The sequence below is a fragment of the Mastigoproctus giganteus genome, chromosome 1 (assembly GCF_048544385.1).
Source record: "Mastigoproctus giganteus isolate SK-2022 chromosome 1, ASM4854438v1, whole genome shotgun sequence".
Taxonomy (NCBI): Eukaryota; Metazoa; Arthropoda; class Arachnida; order Uropygi; family Thelyphonidae; genus Mastigoproctus; species Mastigoproctus giganteus.
In genome coordinates this window covers 196,002,007-196,021,963 of record NC_143575.1, presented here as the reverse complement: position 1 = coordinate 196,021,963, position 19,957 = coordinate 196,002,007, and the positions used below count along the sequence as shown (strand labels likewise).

At 35.1% G+C, this 19,957-nt stretch overlaps 2 protein-coding genes across 3 annotated transcripts in view; one reads left to right on the top strand and one right to left on the bottom strand.

The window, feature by feature from the left end:
• The window catches only part of CstF64 (cleavage stimulation factor subunit 2 CstF64), a 183,957-nt gene extending 180,423 nt beyond the window's left edge, over positions 1-3,534 (bottom strand). For both annotated transcript variants that reach the window (XM_090375422.1, XM_090375428.1), the window contains exon 1: positions 3,406-3,534. In XM_090375422.1, coding sequence (XP_090231548.1) covers positions 3,406-3,463 — 58 coding nt within the window. In that variant the 5' untranslated portion in view covers positions 3,464-3,534. The remainder of the gene's footprint in view (positions 1-3,405) is intronic.
• Positions 3,535-3,745: 211 nt separating this feature from the next.
• Mpc1 (mitochondrial pyruvate carrier) overlaps positions 3,746-19,957 on the top strand; it is a 39,527-nt gene continuing 23,315 nt past the window's right edge. Inside the window, exons 1-2 of the mRNA XM_090375410.1 lie at positions 3,746-3,858; positions 13,407-13,422. The gene's annotated coding sequence lies outside the window, so the exon portion shown is untranslated. The remainder of the gene's footprint in view (positions 3,859-13,406; positions 13,423-19,957) is intronic.

Here is a 19,957-nt window from a genome sequence, read left to right as displayed (position 1 = left end):
AAAGAAGTCGTGATCGTGGATAAGGCATTAACAATATCTTCGTCCAAGTGCTACAGTCTTAATAGGAATAGGGGCTGTCGCATTCATCCACTCACTCTTTGAAGCCCTTATCCTAAGAAGAGAAGAATGATTTAGAGTGGCCCATCCAGTTCCCGGTTCCAATGCACGAGAAGTGAACCATGCGCAGACATCATAGTTCATGTCACAGACTTGCTGAGATGGATATGGTACATATAGATTGTCGGTCATCCTGCAACCACTATAGCTGATGAAGGCGGCCGCTGCTGCCAAAAGCTCCTGTGTTAGTGGTTCTAGTAATTTTAAACAACTTTTATCACTTTTAATTTTATACTTTCTATACGTTTATTTTATTTTGTTTTAATATTTTAATATACAGTTATACGATCAGTACACATGTATTTTATTTTATATTATCATAATAAAGGCATTTTATGGATTCAAGTCAGTGTTATTTAGTAGCATTGCAGATGAATTACGGAGTTCCTTACTCCAGAGACCTTTTCAATGGGTTTCCAATGTCTATTACTTTATTAAAAAATTTAATTACTTAATTATATAAAAAAACTGATTAAAAGTACAAAAATTTTTAAATTGTAAAATATAAATCTAGAAATATATTTTTTTAAGGCTATGAAAAGAATGTACGAATGTGGTGTGCGGAAAAGGAAAAAGTAATTGGAAAAATACTGGTGATATTTTAAGAAGGCATGATGAGTCTAAAGAACATAAGGAATGTATGTGTGTGTATGTAAAGCACTTTCGAAAAGTGTAGGAAGAATTGATTCTGAGATGATAGAAGCATATGAAAAACAAAACTATTAGTGTGAGGTTTTAAAAAGGGTTGTTGCTATTGTGAAACTTTTAGCTACATTAGGATTGTGATTTTGAGGGCATGATAGTTCAAGTCAGGAAATTTTATGAGTTGCTTAGAGTACTTAGCAGAATTTGATATCTTTTAAAAACTTCATTTAGAAACTTATAGAAAATGTGGTAAAGGACGTGTAAATTATCTTTCAAATACTATGTGCGATGAATTCATTGATTTAATGGCCACAAACGTAAGAAATACAATTATTAAAGATATCAAACAAACTAAATATTTTTCACTTATTGCTGACTCAACTCCAAACGTAAAGTCATGCAGATCAGTTATCTTTTATCATAAGATACATAGATAAACAAAATCATATACAGGAACGTATCTTGTCTTTCATTCATGTTTAAAAACACAATGCTAGTTATTTAGAAAATATTATAATATCAACCTTAACGGAGTATGGTCTAGATATTCAAAACTGTCGCAGCCAATCTTACAACAATGCGGCAAATATGTCTGGTACGTATAACGGATTACAGGTGAAGATTAAGAGCCATAGTAAAAATGCATTTTTTATTCCATGGCAACTCATACCTTAAATTTGGTAAATCTTGTTTAGAAGCAAGTCATTTTTTTTCGGTTTTATTCGAAATGCATTTGTATTTTTTTTCTTCATCAACAAAAAAGATGGGATCTTTTAATAAAGACAAATCAGAAAGAAATAAACCGTTAAAAAGAATTAGTGATACCAGATGCAATTCTAGCCACTAAGATGAATATTTTTTTGCCACAAAAGAAGCTTTATTTACATTCTCTAATGATTCAAATGAAAAACCTTTGACAAAATTAGAAACAAAAAAGCTGTATGATTTCTTTGAAGATTTTGAAACAACTCTTTTTCTTTTCATATGGCATTCAATTCTAGAGCGATTAAATTCCACAAATGAAAATCTTCAAAATAAAGATTCAAATTTACAGCATTCTGTAAATCTTTTAACATCATTGTCATTATATATATATCAGACATTCGAGATAACAATGAATTTTTTGATGCTATAGAAGCCGAAATTTATGCATTAACTGACAATAAAGATTATATATTTGATAAAGTTAGAATTAGACAGAGAAAATTATACTCTAATGAAAAAAAGAGATCAGGGTGTGCAGTTGACAGGCAAACAAGCATTTGTTGTAAATTGTTTAAATGTTATTTGCGATAAATTGTTGGTAGAAATTAACAGCCATGTTGAGGCATACCAAAATATTTTAAATTATTTTGCTATATTTACAAATTTAAATTTAAGGGAAACATCAAGAGAATATCACAACTGTATTATTACTTTAATAAATACTTATTCAGACGACATTGACGCTAAAGTTTTTAAACCAGAATTAATGCATTTTATACATTTTGCAAAAAATTAAAATTTATATTCACCGTCTTTAACATATGAAGCAATTTAAAGAGGACTAATATCAACTTTTCCTAATGTGGACATAATTTTAAAAATATTTTGTCAATTCCTGTTTCGAATGCATCAGAAGAATGATTGTTCTCTGTGCTTAAAAAAGTTAAGAATTATATTAGAAATTCACTTAGACAAGAAAAATTAAGTAATTTGGCAATAATTTGTGTTGAGAATAATATTATAAACAGGTTTGATTATAACGAACTGATATACAATTTTCCAGCCCAAAAAAGCCCATATAAAGTAGTATAAAAATACTTATTGGATTAAGTATATATATTATTTCTGAATTATTCTTATGGATTAGATATTTTTCTTATGTCATATAATTTGTTTTGCTATCACAATAAAATGAAATTGAAAATATTCTTTATTAGTTTTTTTCTTTATATGAGGCCCCCAAATTACATTTTGCCTTGGGTCCCATATAGTTTTAACGTGCCACTGACAGTTGTGAAACATGTTGTGTGCCTATGGTTCAAGCTCACGTGACTAATAAATACGGTGTTTCTCTCGTTTTCTCTCTATCTTGTGAACTCCTCTGACCGTATGGTAGTCTTGGAGTATAAAAAGAAAATTTATTTTTTAAATTAGAACTAGAATTGCAATAGTCCAGCACTCAGCGACATTATTTTTTAGGCTTCTAAAAGTATAGGCGCTAGAGCCACAAACTCCCTAAATGTGGCACTGCATGTATAGGACTGCGAGTTTTTAAGAGGTTGTCACAAGAAAGCGATACTTAGAAATGTTTACTGGATTAACCTGTAGCAAAGTGCCAAAAAAAGTGTTTTTCAGTGTGCCGTTTAAAAAAAAAATCATTTTACCATCTGTTTTCTACGTGTTTGATCAGTGGAGGAAAAATAATACTAATTGCTAAGCATCCTCATGAGCAACAGATGACCACCTGCTGGACAGCGAGAATAATAAAATATGACTGTTTCTACTTAAACTGTTTCAAAAATAAGTTAGTGCTTACAGGTTTCATGAAATAAAGCACCCGATTTACACAGACCTTTCACCTTGCCATTTAATGTTCGACTACTGATATATTATAGCTTGTAAATTAAATGCAATATTAAACATAAAATAAAAACTTACCAAAAACAGAACGCATAGACCGTTCTGCAGCAGACAACGCTCCTTGCATAGCCGCCATTTTGACACACCGGAAATAGTAAATGCATTGGGCGGAACTCGAAATTATAATCTCAATCACAGTACTTATACTCAAAGTGATCTTGCCGGCTGTATAGACTTTGTACTTTACGAAGTAATGGCATCAAGATTTATCCAACGAGGTTTGAACCAACTCAAAAGTAAAGAATTTAAAGACTATTTATGCAGGTAAAATTTTTATTTTCGTTGTCAAATCAATGAAATATTTATAGAAATATTTACTGAAATTTATCTTTCTGATGAGATTTCACATGTGTCTAATAGTATATATATTTATTTTCCTTGCTTTGGAATATCTCTCGGGTCTTGTTCGTAATGTGGCTTACTGGTGAATTAACTTCCCCATTTGTAAATGGATAATATTGCTCTAGCACGGTAAGTACTTGTCCTTTATAACATTGCATTTAGAATTAATAACTCTAAATTTAGAATTACGACATTTAAAAATGTGCAGGGGGAACGGCTAGTTATAAGCTGGAGTATGGAGTTTACAAAGCGGACCGAAATAACTGTGAGGCCAGATGCAATATAACTTCGTTTGGAAAGTGAATCAGTTGGGCCTGTCTACTAGCCAAACTAGGCGATTGTTTAGTCGCCAACACCTTGGGGCACCACAATTTTTTAACAAATGTAGACAAACTTAATACCTAACCTAATCTATTACCAGACTTACCCAATCTAAATAAAAATACGAAAACTTAAAAGAAATTTTAATAACCAGTTAAAAAATATTGGTAAGCTGATATTTTTTTTTAATTTCATTTAGTTTTAAAAACATAACAGAGAAATTTTAAAAAGTGGCATTTGTCAGATGCCATATTAGCAGCATAGGGCTAATGAAGGGGTGAATGGCTAAGACTGTGAAAAATTTTCTGTTTATTCTCTGTACAGCCACTGGAGCCATAGGAATTGTACATTTTTGTAGCACTCTTATGTACTAAAATCCATATTTGTATGACTATTGTCATTCCTGCATCTTCCAATTCCTTAAAACTGAAAGATTATTCACCCACTAATAAACTTTTTTTGTTCTTTTGTGAGAGTTGAAGGACATAACTAAATCATGCATGTTCACTAAATAGACAAAGCGAAACATATCAGTGTGTGTAATTAATACTTGATAAATACATATATTTATCAAGTTTAGAAATCGAAACAAGAATAGTAGAGAATTTTTTTTTATGAAAACCCCAAACACGAGAGGTATTAGGACCTATAGTACTTAGTACCATGCTTGGGTTGGAGGTTGAATACGAGAGAAGATATTTGTTAACATTAGACCTGAACTTCTGTAGACTGTAATTTTCAGGAAAGACATATGAAGGAAGATTGTTCCAGAAAAAGACAGTTGAATTAAAAAACGAAAAAGATGAAAAGTTGGTTCTGTGAGTTTGAAGTTGGACAATAAATGGATGTTGGCTGGTGGCGGCATGTGTTCGGACTGTTTTGAAAAAGAGAGAGAGAGGGAATTATAGAAGCCAATTCAGAAGAACAGTGCCCATGGAAGTATCTGTAGAAAAGGCATGCTGCAGAAACAGTATGTCTGAGACAGCGAGTGGAGAGACTCTCTTGCAGATGAGTCATTAATTAACCTAACTGCCCTCTTCTGAATGGAATCTAGAAGCCTGAGAGAAGTTTTGGGGACACCACCCAGATGCGGGAACAACATTCAGTGATAGGGCAGATTTGCGATTTGTACAGAGTGAACAGCTGTTTGGAAGAAAAGTAATGCTAAGAGTGAAAGAGAAAACCAAGTTTTTTAGATGCAGAGGAAGCAATATTTGTAATGTGCTTGTGCCAAGAGAGATTGGAAGTCAGGGTAATTCCCAAAAGAGATATATCAAGTTGCCTAGAAATCGAAGTGTTACCAAAGCTAAGCATAGAAGCAGAAGAATCCTTTCTGCAAGATATAAGATAATACTGAGTTTAGAAGGATTGAAATCAACTAAGTTGTCTTTGCCCCACTGTAGATCGGCATTTAAGGAATTGGTAACGGATATAAGAGAAGTTGAAGCTGATTGAGCAGGGTAAGGTTTCTCAAAATGGAAAGTGGAATGCAATTTGCTATCATCATCAAAACTATGGATAGGATTTCCAGTCAATGGAAGAAAGTCATTAATATACAAGAGGAAAAGATTGGGGAAAAAACTGAACATTGGGGGACACCAGCATTAGTGGAGAAGTTAGAAGACAGAGAGCCATCACCCTCAGTGAGCGATCCGAGAGAAAACTGGATAAACAGTTGGCAAACCATAAGATGGAAGCTTGTTTAGAAGACCTTTATGCCAAATGCGCTCGAAAGCCTTTGAGATGTCAAGAGCAACTGCTTGTGTTTCACAGAAATTTTCCATTGAATTTGTCCATAAATGGGTAACAAAGCCAGAATATCACCAGTGGATCAAACACTGACGGAATCCATACTAGTGATCATTGATCAGACAGAAGGTTTCCAAGTAATTGATTTCTCCATTACTTTAGAAAGAGTAGAAGTAATTGCAATGGGACGATAATTGGATGGGAGGGATTTGTCACCCTTTTTAGGAACTGGCTGGATATGAGCAAATTTCCAAGCAGAAGGAAAAACACCTTAGGAATAATAAAGATAAAAAGGCAGCAAAGAACAGGAGTAAATTCAGGACCTGGAGCTTTCTTAGCATCAAGACTGGTCAAAATCCTTTTGATGGAAGACCACTTGAGGCATTGAATGGAGCATCGGGGAGGTGTTTTACCAAGATCATTAACGCATGAGTTGGTAAAAAAATGGGATGCTAGCAGGTCAGCTTTATCCTTGGCCGAAGTGACAACAGAACCATCGGGTTTTGACAGAGGTGGGAGCAGAGATCGGCAAAAGTTGCGGCCAGTAGCTTTGGCAAGAGACTAGAATGCTCGGCTACCATTAGGGCAAGAAGCAAGTTTTCTACTCTTATCCTGTTCAAAATCTAATTTGGACTGATTAATAACTGCTTCACAATTGTTGCGAGCTTTGCTGTAAGCAGAAAATTAAACTGAAGAATTGGAAACAAGCCAATTACGATATGCAACATTCTTCTCCTGAATAGCCTTAGCACATTTGTAGGAAAACCAAGGTTTAGATAAAGGACGAGATTTCAAAGTCGAGTGTGGGATAAAGGATTCCATTCTAACAAGAATAATTTCACTGACACAATCTGAGCAAACATTGACATCAGAAGTTTTGAAACAGTAGTCCATCCAAAGAAAGGAAAAAGAGAAATCTCACAGGTCATCCCATTTTGCATTCTTATAATGCCAAACAAAACGTGGTTGAGAATAGCCATGAGATAAAGGCTCCATTGGAGAAGAGACAATCACCAAGTTGTGATCTGAGGTGCCTAAAGGACCACTCACTTTGACTGTGTACTTAGAAGGGTTGTTTGTGAGAAAAAGATCAAGCATGTTGGCTGTATGGTTAGGATTGTCTGATTATTCTTGTAGGTAAATGAGCAATCAGTGCAAGGTCATTAGTAATTGCAAAAGCCTCAGCATCTCAACCAGCTGGGTCGGCATGACTAGAAAATGGAAGCCAGCTGGAGTTTTGAACATTAAAATCACCAAGGAAAATTATCTCACTGTTAGGAAAGTTGGAATGGAGAAAGTCAAGTTGCAAAGAGTTGGGAGAATGGTAGAGACAACAGATGAATTTGACACAGGTGGAGAGATTTTAAGCCAGAGGAGATTCCAAATTACCAAAGTCTCTGACAGGGAATATCGGAACGAGCATAGGCACAAGTACCAACTTTGAGGCAAAAGGAATCATACAGTGAATAATTTGGGCAACTGAGATGAGCAGTAGTTGAATCATCCGATAACTGAGATTCTGTCAGAAAAAGGAGATGGGGTTTGGCAGACTGCAAGTGGAAATGGACATCATTGAGATTAGAATTGAGACCACGTATATTTGTGAAATGAACTAGGAAGTGTTTGGGAGGTTTAGATCTTTTCGCAAATAAGCTTACTGTATTAGTTTGACAGTTCGTGGTGTATTCAATAGTAAGAAAAGGTGGGGGGACATGCTGTATGAATGAAATTTTTGGATATGGCATACACATGGTAAGAATATACACAGATCCTTGACATAACATGGCCTCGACAATGCTAGTTAGTTCGGCTGGCCGCTAGTTAGTCCGGTGTACTAACTAGCGGCCAGCCTGCAAACACCGTTTTAGAGCTGTACCCTTGAAATGTAAGGAAGATTGGATCTCACCATGATGTCCATCATAACCTCAAAAGTCATCAGTTATACTGCATGATGGAAGGGTTGACCAGAACTTAGCTCTGTAGACTAAGCATGGGTTCCACCACTTCAAGCCTCCAATAAGCAAAGTGGTGGTATTGCACCGGTTGATGAGTCATCTACCACCTAGTATTTCCTGGTAACACAGAGGGGCAGCATTCCTTCATGTGGTGTGGGCACCACACCTCGACCCCTGCTTACGTTGGCTCACACCTGGGTGGTCACCCAAAGTGTGCTTGTGCATGGGGGTTATACTCAGGATTACTAACAGTCCCACCATCGTGAAGGTGTAAGCAGAGGATTTGGCTGTCACAGACCGTCCGGCCTTTGCCAAAATTGGATCCACTTGACTTGAGTGTCACCTGGATATCTGTTCCATTAGTGTTTTAGACTTCCAGGTAGAAAGTACAGCTTGTCTGGCATATCTGAGAGAATGTCTGTGACAACCTCGACCGAGGTTGAATATTTAGATGAACGATGTGATATAGTCAGATTATGTGGTGCCAAAAAACCTGGAATACCTCACAGGAAAATCCACCTGAGATTGGTAGGCTACAGCCATGATTGAAGAGGACTATAAAAATTCCTCCAGTCATTGATGGGATTCAAACTCAGTCCTGTCGAAACAAGTTACAAGTGATGAAATTCTTAGTATAAGTGGTAAAACCACCATACTGTCATGAAGGATGCAGATTTGTGGATAATCATATATATCTTAAAGTTGAATATAAGCCCAAGCCTTAGGACTTAATACTTGCCATTGTTCTTTTTTGGGAGCAGAATGATCACCATATGGAAAAAAATTAATGCAGTAAAGCATACAAATTTTATCTGATAATAAACATCTTGAGAGTTGGGAGGGGATGAGGCTGCACATTGGTTGGTATCTACTGTTGCACACAAATTCATAGTTGGCACGTGGCTAAATTAAGTCAAGCTAATGCCTTTAGGGCAAGTGCCAACAACCCTTCGACACGGGGATGAGGAACCTCTCCCCTCAGTCAAATTTGAAATCATCCGCTGACAAAATCCTCTAAAATGCCATATTAAAAAAACGGCATAAGCTTTAAGGGCAAACAGCATTTAATATAAGTTGCTTTAAGCACTCCATAAACAAATTTCTATTAGCCATAATGCTTGTCTTGTGACATTAATCATGAGTTGGAATACTTATGAATTTATGACGTAATAATCACACCATTAGTACAACCAATTTGCATTTAGTTTGTTTCTCCATCAAATCTTGTCTAGATGATCCTGCAGTGCTTCTTTAACCTGTGCCTCCATTAATTTCCCAGGTACAAAAGTTAATCTAACAGGTCTGTAATTACCGGTGTCTTCCTTTGATCGTCCTTTATGGATTGGGATCACATTTGCACATCTCCAGTCCATCGGTACCTACCCCGAGTCCAGGGAAGCTCTAATAATTGTGGCTAAGGGTTTGCTTACTTCCTTTGCTGCCTCCTTTAATATAACTGGATAGATTCCATCCACCCCAGGTCCCTTTCTTATGTTTAGCTTCAACAATTTCTCCTCCACTTTACTCTCAGTTATTACAAGGTTATCTAGCTTACTGCCAGAGTTTAATAAACCTCTGGCATTCCCCTCACTGAATAACTCATGTGAATGTAGATGCAAAATATTCATTTAGTTTGTTAGCTACCTGACCAGGACCATCAACAGTTGAACCATTGATATTAAGTGGACCAATCTGATTCATCCCCTTACTTCTAGAGTTTGCATAAGTAAAGAACTCTTTTCTGTTTTTCTTTGCATCCTTTATCAAAGATTTCTAGTAATCTGCCTAACCACTTTTGTAACTTAGTTACAGACAAGCTTATATCTATCATAAGTGTCTGTGTCACCTGTTAATTTATATGTATCCCATGCATTTTTCTTCTCTGTCACATGTCTAATTAGTTCATCTGACATCCATTTAGGCCTAAATAGGCCTAAATCTTGAACAGTATTTCTTTGTTGGTATGAAAAGCCTAGTAGCTCCCAAGATTAATTCTTTGAATGCTTCCCATTTTGAATTTGCTGTTGGTAACATCATCAGTTGGTTCCACCGTATAGAATTTAAATACTGTCTCTGACCACCGTAGTCACCTTTACGAAAGCAAAAACCCGTCCCTTTACCCTTGATGGTAGTTACCTCTTTGAGTAAATCCCACTTCAGCACGCTTTGATCACTGCTGATAATCATATCAAGAGTATTACTCCCTCTAGTTGCCTCCCGAACATGCTGCTGTAGAAAACAATTATCCAATAAATCCACAAAAGCCTTTCTACCATGTGTGAGTGATCAACCGACAAATTCCAGTCAATATCTGGGAAATTAAAATCCCCCATTCTAAGACACTCTGATTTACTGACCCACTCTATTTCTCTGTACAGTTGTTTATTATACTCATCAGAATCATTAGGCCTAAAACACACTCCTCACAATTTTTCTTTCTCAGTGCCATGTTGACTGGCTGTACTTCCTTGGATTTTATGTGTTTCTTAACCAATAGTATAACCCTTACTCCCTTCCTATCGTGTCTATCCTTCCTGTCTACATTGTATTCCCCAATTTCCAGTACTGCATTCCTTATATATGTGTGACACCACGTCTCTGTTATCCCAACAATATCTGCCTTTGAAGTTTTGACCAACACCTGAAATTCATAAAATTTATTTACCTAACTCATAGCATTGGTGTATATACAAGTATACATGCACTAGTTTCCAGAGCCTGTCATAGGGTTTGCGGGGCCAAAAAAATAAACTTTTATTTACTCATTAAAGATATGTTTTTTCAAATCTAAAAATAATTATTAAAATAAAATCACAAAGTTTTATAGCAAAAGTAACAAAAACAATTTCTTTATCTCTAAACAAATACAATATTAATATAAACAAAAAAAAAACTATATATTTTATTACAAAATAATTCTACATGCTTTTTTCAAAATCATTTCATTTCAAAATCATCTATAATTTGTGAAAAATCTATCCCATTGCAAATATTTCTTTCAATTGCAACTAGCGATAGCCCAACTAGTCTCTGCTGTGATATACTCGAACGTAAATATTTTTTTTATGTTTTAATTTCCAAAAACTACGCTCTGCAGAAACAACAGTTACTGGAAGGGTAAGTAGAATTCTTAGAGCAATGTATGTATTTGGATAAACAAAATTTAGCTTATTATTAACCAGATACTTAAGAATATCCATCAAAGAATTACATTTATCACTGACTAGATTAATTAAAGACTTCAGTTCTTCACAGAGCTCGACACCATCTCTATCACAATTACTTTCATCTTTTAATATTGCGTAAAAGTCTATACAGCTTTTTAATAAATCTTCATTCAAAATTGAGCAAAGTCTTTTAATTGGATGAAATCCGATGTTAAATTTTTTGAATCAGGGTTCAATATAAGTAATAAAATTTAGACTAATATTTTAATTTATTATAAAAAAAAACATCGCCAGCGCAGGGCCGGATTACTTGTGAGGCCATGTGCAGTGCACACCCTGCACTCCCCTTTCACCGGCTCTGCCTGTTGCTATTCTTAGTTACCCTAACACAGCCCATGTTACTTATTCCGCAATGACTCCCAACAGTCTCTGGAATCCCCTGCACCTTGTTTTCCAGGCCGCTGCTCATTTCAATAGAAGCAGCGCAAGAATCACTTTCACCTCTGCCAGCGGCTACTGTTAATCTATTAGTCGATGTATCCCCCCCCCAAGCTAGCAGTTTTCTGACCCACCTAACTCTGCCTCGATAGCATCAGCAAATATTCTTGCACCCTTTCTATTTAAGTGTATCCCATCCCTGTAGAAGCAGTCTCTCCTGTTAACAAGCACAGACCAGGCTGAGAAAAATTCTACCCTTTGAGCCTTGCACAATCTCAACAAGGCTCTCATCATATACTCCATCCTATCGTGTCTTGGCAGAATTGCAGGCACATGCCGACCAGGCTAGCCGGGTGGGTAAAGCGCCTGCCTGGCAACCCAAAGTTCGCGGGTTCGAATCCCGCCTCGGGCTTGGATCAAAGTACTGCAAAAAACCTTGAGAGGTGCACTATGGCCACAAAAGCCGATGTGCCAATAACTACAAAAAAAAAATTGCAGACACTTTCAAATTCAACCCTAACTCACTGCTTTTTTTCAACATTGACCTGTACTTGTTAAGTAATTCCACCAGTCTCCTACTCTTAATATCATTAGTGCCAGTGTGTACAATATCACCTTTTGTGCCCTTAAAAGATGATATCTGCTCAACATCATCAACCTTTGACCCTGGCAGACATACTTTGGTCCTGTTCCACCTATCCTTTTTGCATAATATGTTCCCCGTTTCCCTAACAATAGAGTTACCAACAACAAATAGTTCCTTTGGGACCAGCGCATTCTGCCCTAGGGGTTGCCACAGTGTTGTGTGATGTTCAAGTGCAAGCTCTGGCATTGATGTGGGCAGCTGAGAGCTTGATGGGTCCCTCAATTTAAATCCTTCGAGGGTATCCGCCCTGTCCTTCAAGCTCTCATATAGGCCCATAACAATACTGAGTTGGCTGGAGTTTACTTCAGTAAAGAACTCTTTGCTGTTTTTCTTTGCATCCTTTGCCAAAGATTTCTCATAATCTGCTTTTGCATGCCTAACCTCCTTTTGTGACTTGATTGCAGACAAGCTTATATCTGCCATAGGCTTCTGTGTCACCAGATAATTTATATGTATATGGTAGGTGCAAGGTAAAAGTTTCATTAAAATTAAAAAATTAACCGTGGTGTCTTTGGTGTTTTAGTATTTAAAGCATTTAAGATTCAAGTTTTAAGGTTATTTATTTTTCTCAGCAAAGATGCACCCCTGTAGGTTCTTATGCACTTGCAATTTGCCATTGGTACTAAAAAGGTTCTCTACCTCTGCTTTAGCACTAGCAGATGGCATATGATTTTTTTCCATCTTCATAATGCAGGACGCATGATTATCGAATTAAAGAAAAAGGTGTGCAAGTATGTTTATTATGTAGACGTAATTGTTACATTTTATTTGATTTCATGATATCAGTAAATAATTATTTTATTTAATATACGATGCTGAAAACCATAGTTTCTAAAAAATGTTATATGAATATAACAGAAAACAAACAAAAAAATTACCTGTTGCAGAATACTATCATGTAATGTAAGAAATAAAATCCATTTTGATTCCCAATTTACTTTTTGCAAAAAAAAAAAAAAAGAAATTACTATACAACACTTGACTGACGGTGTACTGTCAGCAAAAAAAAAACTGTATTTAAGCATAAAATTTGACTGTTTTAATGACTAAGAAAGTAACTTTGAAATCATGGCATATTTTTTATTTCTTACAATAAATTGTTAATTCTTGTTGTCTTTTTTTGTTACAACAATTTATTTCTTGTTGTCTTTTTTTTTTTTTTCTTCTCCCTGTTTGTTTTTTTATTATTTTTGGTTTATCAAGATTTGTAGACTGGTAGCATTTTAATTTATATGTCAAACACTGCAAGCTGCACAAAAAGGATCTGTGGACCTCGTATAGGCAGTCAGTTGATCCACCCCTGTCTTAGAATATTTTATTTGAAAATATATTAATCATCATTTAATATTTTAATTTTTTCTTATTTTGAAACTTAATTTTTTATCCTCTAATTTTTTTCAGCATTTTTGGGGGCCTGGTGAGTATATTAATCATTCTTTTAATAATTTATATTTATTTAAAAGAAAATAAATTCCTTCTTAATAGTGATTTTAGAAGGAAAATTTTTGCTTAGTGAACAGTCATTTCTATTTGTTACTGTTATTTCTGTTCAGTTATATAGAAAAATAACTTTCTTATTGGTATTTTTGTTCAGTTTTATTTAGACAAAATATAAAGAGTTCAAAATATAAAATGAGTGATTTTGAACCACTTCTCTGTAATAAAGTTGACTGCATGTAATGAAACATGATTATCGAGTAGTAGCTGTGGGCTTGTTTTTCCTGCACTTGATGGGTTAAAAGTATTGGTATATCCAATCCCTTGCATGAAAAATTTCATGCTAAGTGAAATCCAGTATTTTGAAACTGAAAAATCACAAAGCACCCAGAAGTAATAATATACCTACTGAACTCATTAAGGTAGGAGGTGAAAACCTGTATAAAGCCATTCACGATCTAATAACACAAATATGGAGAAAAGAACAATTATCTGATCAGTGGAAAGAAAGCATAATATGTCCCATTCACAAGAAAAGATCTAGAGCAGTGCAATTAACTATAGGGGGATTTCTCTTTTAAGCACTTTATACAAAATTCTGTCAAATATTATACTACGGAGGCTAACTTACTACACAAAGGAAACAATAGGAGTCTACCAATGTGGTTTTAAGAAAACCTGCTCCACAGCTGATCAGATCTTTACAGTCAGACAACCCATGGAGAAAAATACGAATATGGCCAGGACATGTACATGCTCTTTGTCGACTTCAGTAAGGCATATGATAGTATTCTAAAAGATGAACTCTGGAATACAATTTAAAATTTGGAATCTCCAAAAACCATAACAAAAATACGCATGACAGAATTGATAAACAAAGTTAAAATACAAAATGAAATATCAGACCCCTTTGAAATCACAAGAGGATGATGCACTTTCACCCCTGCTCTCTAATTTTAGGAAAAAGTAATAAGAAAAGCAAAAGAGACAGGGAAAGGAGTACACTTGAATGAACTACAGCACACCTTCGCATATGCCTGGTCAGTGATTATATACAGTGTCTCCTCTCTAATTTAATAGTATTGGAAAAGGAAGCTAATCTCATTGGCCTAAAAATAAACAACAAAACAAAATACCTTAAACTTGGTGTAAATAAGAATAATGATGACCCCAACATCAACATTGGAAATCAAACAGTCAAGAAAGTGTCAAGCTTCGGGTACTTGGGAAGCATTCTGTCAAAACAAAATTTTTCAATTTTGTTTTGAATTTAATGGGTTTCAGTTTAAATAGTGTTAAGCTGGAATGTTTACATCAATTGTTCCTTGTATGATAAAGAAAAAAAAAAGCATGTGCTACTCATTATTGATTGCTTTTTGAAAATTGTATTGTGGTAAAATCTTTCTTTTATGTATGTTTGACTTAATACCAGACTTTCAGAGAAAATTTTCTATGGACGCTGTGTTATAAACTTCTAAAAACCAGAAGAAAATATAATTTTTTAAAAATATAACTACAGGCCGTTCTCGCTTTAGGAGTTTTTTTTTTTTTTTTTTTTCAAGTATCAACAAAATCGAAAATATGAACATTAATTGCAAAAAAAAAAAAAAAAAAAAAAAAAAAGAATGTTAAACATTCATAATACAGTGCACCCTGCTTTACGATATTCATCTGTTCCAGAGACACCATCGTAATGTGAACCCATTAACACATTGTTTTTTGGTAATTCATTCCATGACTTCGGAAGTTGAAATTTTTGCTATATAACTCTCTAAAAGGTTGTTTTTATAGTATTAGTTACCAATTAAAATCATTAAAATGCACTACACTTTCATCGTTAACATATGTTCTGTTATAAGAACCAATTTTGAACAGCTTTGTGATATTTTTCTAAAGCACATTTCTGGAGGTCATAACCAGAAAACAATTTGCACTTTCCGGTTTATTGGGCTTTTCTCTAAGTGCATCTAATTATAAATGGGTAGTAAACTCGATGTTATTGCATTTGCGAAAATACCAATTGCTGGAGTTGTGTGGTTTTTTACGTTATTATGGTGAAATGTGTTTCCCCTTTGCTGAAATCTTCAATTGTATAAAAAACATAAATAAATTTCAGAATCTTCTCTTCATTCCTGTTTTTTTTTTTTAAGTTTCGTAAACTTGTTACTACACACAAATCGTGTTAGTTGCAATTTGTGCATTCTGTTAAAAAATGCTTATTCATGCTATTGAAATTTATAAAGAAAAGAGAAGATTATCTTGGAAACAAACTCCTCTTGAAGCATTTCTGAAGAAGACGACTCCAACAAACTAACGAGTGCCAAGCCAATAATGAGTGATCAACGAGTGTGCATTTAGTTGATGATGATATGACTTACAGATGTTAAAGAATGTTTGTTCTTTAACATTTTTAAGTCATAAATAATTTCTTTATTATTATAATTTGCTTTATTTACAGTTTTCATTTCTTTGTATAAATCAGTCATTGTTTAAACATAAACTAATTAGCTAACTAATTTCATTATTGAGAACGTAACCCCTATTTTTAACATTATGTCTATGGGAAATAAATTCCCACTTTATGAGTGCACGCTAGGAACGAATTAACTCGTAAAGTCAAGAACTACCTGTACTGCAATTTTTAATAAGATATTTTAATTATGTAAACTTTACTAACCAGGAAAAAACCTGCACTTTACTAACCATTAATTTGGGATTGCTGCTCCCCATATGAAGTACCTTGCATTTGTCAGTTGCCACTTTTCAGCTAAACCTGCCTGATTTCTCTAGATCTTATTGCATTACTGTGATAAACCACTCTGCAGATTTTGTATCATCTGCAAACTTGGCATTAAGCATAATATGCATTTCTTGATATCATTATTAAATATAGCAAACAACAACAGACTCAGCAGTGAACCATGGGGACTCTTCTAATAATATTAGTCCAAGAAGAAAAGTGCCCGTTGATAACCACGCTGTATCTTCTACTCAACAATCCTTTTATTCATAGCAGCAACTTGCCTTAATGCCACACTGCTCCAATTTGTATAGCAGTCTTTTATCTGCAACACTATCAAAAGCTTTTCTGAAATTTAAATATATGATGCCAGAATTATTTTTTGCATCCAGTTCCTGTGTCGCATTAAATCAGATTGGTCGGACAAGATTGCTGCTTAATAAATCCATGTTGCAGTATAACTGCATTCCTGTCCAGATGGCGCTGCATTACTTGTTTAACCAGTACTAGAGAAATAGGATTATTTTCCAAGGAACAGAAATTAAGCTATCAGGTCTGTAATTATGTCTCCCTTTGTGAATTGGTGATACATTTTCACATCTCCAATCCATTGGAACCTCCCTGAGTTCAAGATTGCTCTCATAATCGTGGCTAAAGGTTTGCTTACCTCCTTTAAAAACTGGATAGATCCCTTCCACCCCAGTCGCCTTTTTAATGTTTAGCTTCAACAATTTCTCCTCCATTTTACTCTCAGTTATCACAATCATTCAGCTCTCTGCCAGAATTTGGCTTACGTTTTGGCATCCCCATTCTTAAAAATTTCTCTTTGAACTTGAATAACTCAAAGAATAAACAAGCTTTTGACCCAATTCCTTTTGCAAATTGTTTTATTTAGCAGTAAAATTCAGCAAAAAAAATTCTAAAAAATTTTCCAACTGGTTTTCAAATCCTAAGAATTGATTTAGCTCCCGGTGAAACTAACTTACTGCTTACCTTGAAGAGAAGACAATTTCTTAGCTTTTGTGATCACAATCAACAAATCTCACAGTCAGACTTTTAACAAATTTGCCATTTTTTCTCATGGACAGCTTTACATAGCAGTTTCCAGATCCTGATAATATTTGTGAATAATTGTAATTTTTTAAAAGGACAATATAATCGTACATAAAAAAATTATCAAATTGAATTATTACCCAAGTCAACCCACTGACACCTCAGCTAGCAGCAAAGGGAGCTGAGGGAAAGGTTTTTGTAATTACTTTAGTATTAATCTTTACCCCTTCTTCTCTGAAACAGTTTTGGAGAAAGATTTGCCCTAGGTATTCTAGTGCTATAACATAAAACTAAGATACAGTAATACCCCGACTTACGCGAACTCGGAGTTACGCGGTTCTTGATTTTTTCGTTTGGCAACGCTGCCGCCCACTATCTTCAAGGTCGTTTTTCATATGTTATCGATATACGGTGCGACGGCGGAGATTGAGAGCGAAAGATGAACAAAATTCAACTTTGCTGCTTTTATGTTTTTTATATCAGTGAAGGGGAAACACATTTCACCATAATAACGTAAAAACCAACACAATTCCAGCTATCGGTATAATCGCAAATGCAATTAGATCGAGTTTACTACCAGTTTATAACAGATCCCACTAGCAGAAACGCAAATGGATTGTTATTGTTTTATGGTAGTAACCCCTAGAAATGTGAGGTGTTAATAGTGTATCTCTGCCTTTATGGTGTTGTTTATTCAGTTGCTACATGCGCGCAGCTTTGTTTATGCGTATCAAGCGTGCCTCCTCGTTTTGTAATTGTGCTTTATTCCCTAAAAATGAGTAAAATACTTAATTAAAAGGTGTGAAAAGGAAGCGTCCTGGTGAAGACACTGCAGATTCAGAGAGAAAAAGAAAAGCAATTATCGATAAACAGAGGCGGACTGGATCAAAAATTCTTACCCGGGAAAATTTATAGTGGCCTCACACTATGGTTTATGGCCAAAATCACACTGGCCCACCGGGGTTTCCCCGGTAAGGCTTATGGCCAGTCCGCCTCTGTCGATAGAGAAAAAATATGAAATTGTGAAACGCTTTGAGCGAAATGAAAGACCATGTGATATTGCACGTGCTACAGGCCTAAATGAAGCAACGGCGAAAAGCACATGACAATTGCAAACTTGACAGGTTGAAAATTGAAAAGGGCTCAATTGTAAAGGGCTTAAAAATTTTAGAAAACAGACTCCAACGAAGAACGCGTTATAGCTACAAAGCAAGGAATAAAAAAAATTATTAGCTTGCTACGAAGAAATTCTGCATGAAAAAAAGAACGCGCTGTGTCGTCAGACGAATTTGTTAGATTTTATGAAGCCATCGACATCGAAATAACTTTTTAACATAAGTCATTGGTTTTTTTAATACATATTTTGTATTAATATGTATAAAGAACTGCAATTTTATTAATATTTTTCTTCTAAACTAGTGTTTTTGTTAGTCCTTGGTCCCAATTAAGCAAAATTTATATGTATTTATATGCAAAGTTGTACCCCGACTTACGCGAATTCGACTTACGCGATTTTCGTCGGACCCACCTATCGCGTAACTTCGGGGTATTACTGTATACAACTTTTTGGTAACTTACATAGCTGCTATCTGTTGTTATTTGGTTTTTTGGTTTTTAGGAGCATTAGCAACTAAGGCCATATTGCTCTGGGAATGTGTGGTGGTCATTCCCTGACCTTTCCGTATTTGGTGGTGATGGGCTCGAACCCCAGTCTAATCAAGAAGCGTGTGCTACGCACTGCTGCTCCTTCCCATCTGACTACAGAGGTGCCTAACTACTATCTGTACATCCATTTAGGTTCACATGCTATATGAATTAATTTGATTTGTATTGCTGCCAATTGAAATCTGTATAATGCCATTTGCAATTACACATGAAAAATGTGTTTTGTTTTTTTTTTAAGATCCCAAACACAAATATCATTAGAGCCTTTAGTACTTGGTACCATGAGTGGGTTGAAGGTTGTGAAAATGAAAGAGGATACTTGTTGACATTAGACTTGAATTTCTGTAGATTTTAATTTTCAGGAGATACATGTGAAGGGAGATTATTCCAAAAAAATGGAAGTTGAAGGAATCAGTGAGGTAGAAGAAAGTTGGTTCTGTGAGTTTGAAGTTGGTCAGTAAAAAGATACTGACTTTTTGCAGCATATGACATTCGGACTGGAATGGAAGAGAGAGGGGGGAAAATTGTAGAAGCCAGTTCTGAAGAACAGTACCCATGGAACTATTTATAGAAAAGGCCTGTAGCAAAAACAGAACATCTACAAGACAGAGTGCAGAGACTTTGTAAGGTATGGGTCATTTATTAACCTGCACTCTTTTGAATGGGGTTTTAAAGCCTGAGAGATGTTGTGGTGACACCAACCCAGATGTGGGAACGATGTTCCATGGGGAAGTGACAAAGTGAGTAGCTATTTAGAAGGAAAGTAATGCTGAGAACAAAAGTGAAAACACTGTTTTTTAGATGTAGAGGAAGCAATATTTGTGATGTGCAAGGTTAAAAGTCAAGCGCAATCCTTAATAGAGATATGTGATCTTCTTGATAAATCTGAGTGTCAACAAGATAAGCATTAGAGCAGAATAATTCTTTTTGTGAGATATAAGACAGGACTGCATTTTATAATGATTGGTATTAACTAAGTTATCTTTTCCCCACTGACAAATTACCTGAAGATCAGCATGTTTTTAAGGAATAGGTAATGGATATTTGAGAAGTTGAA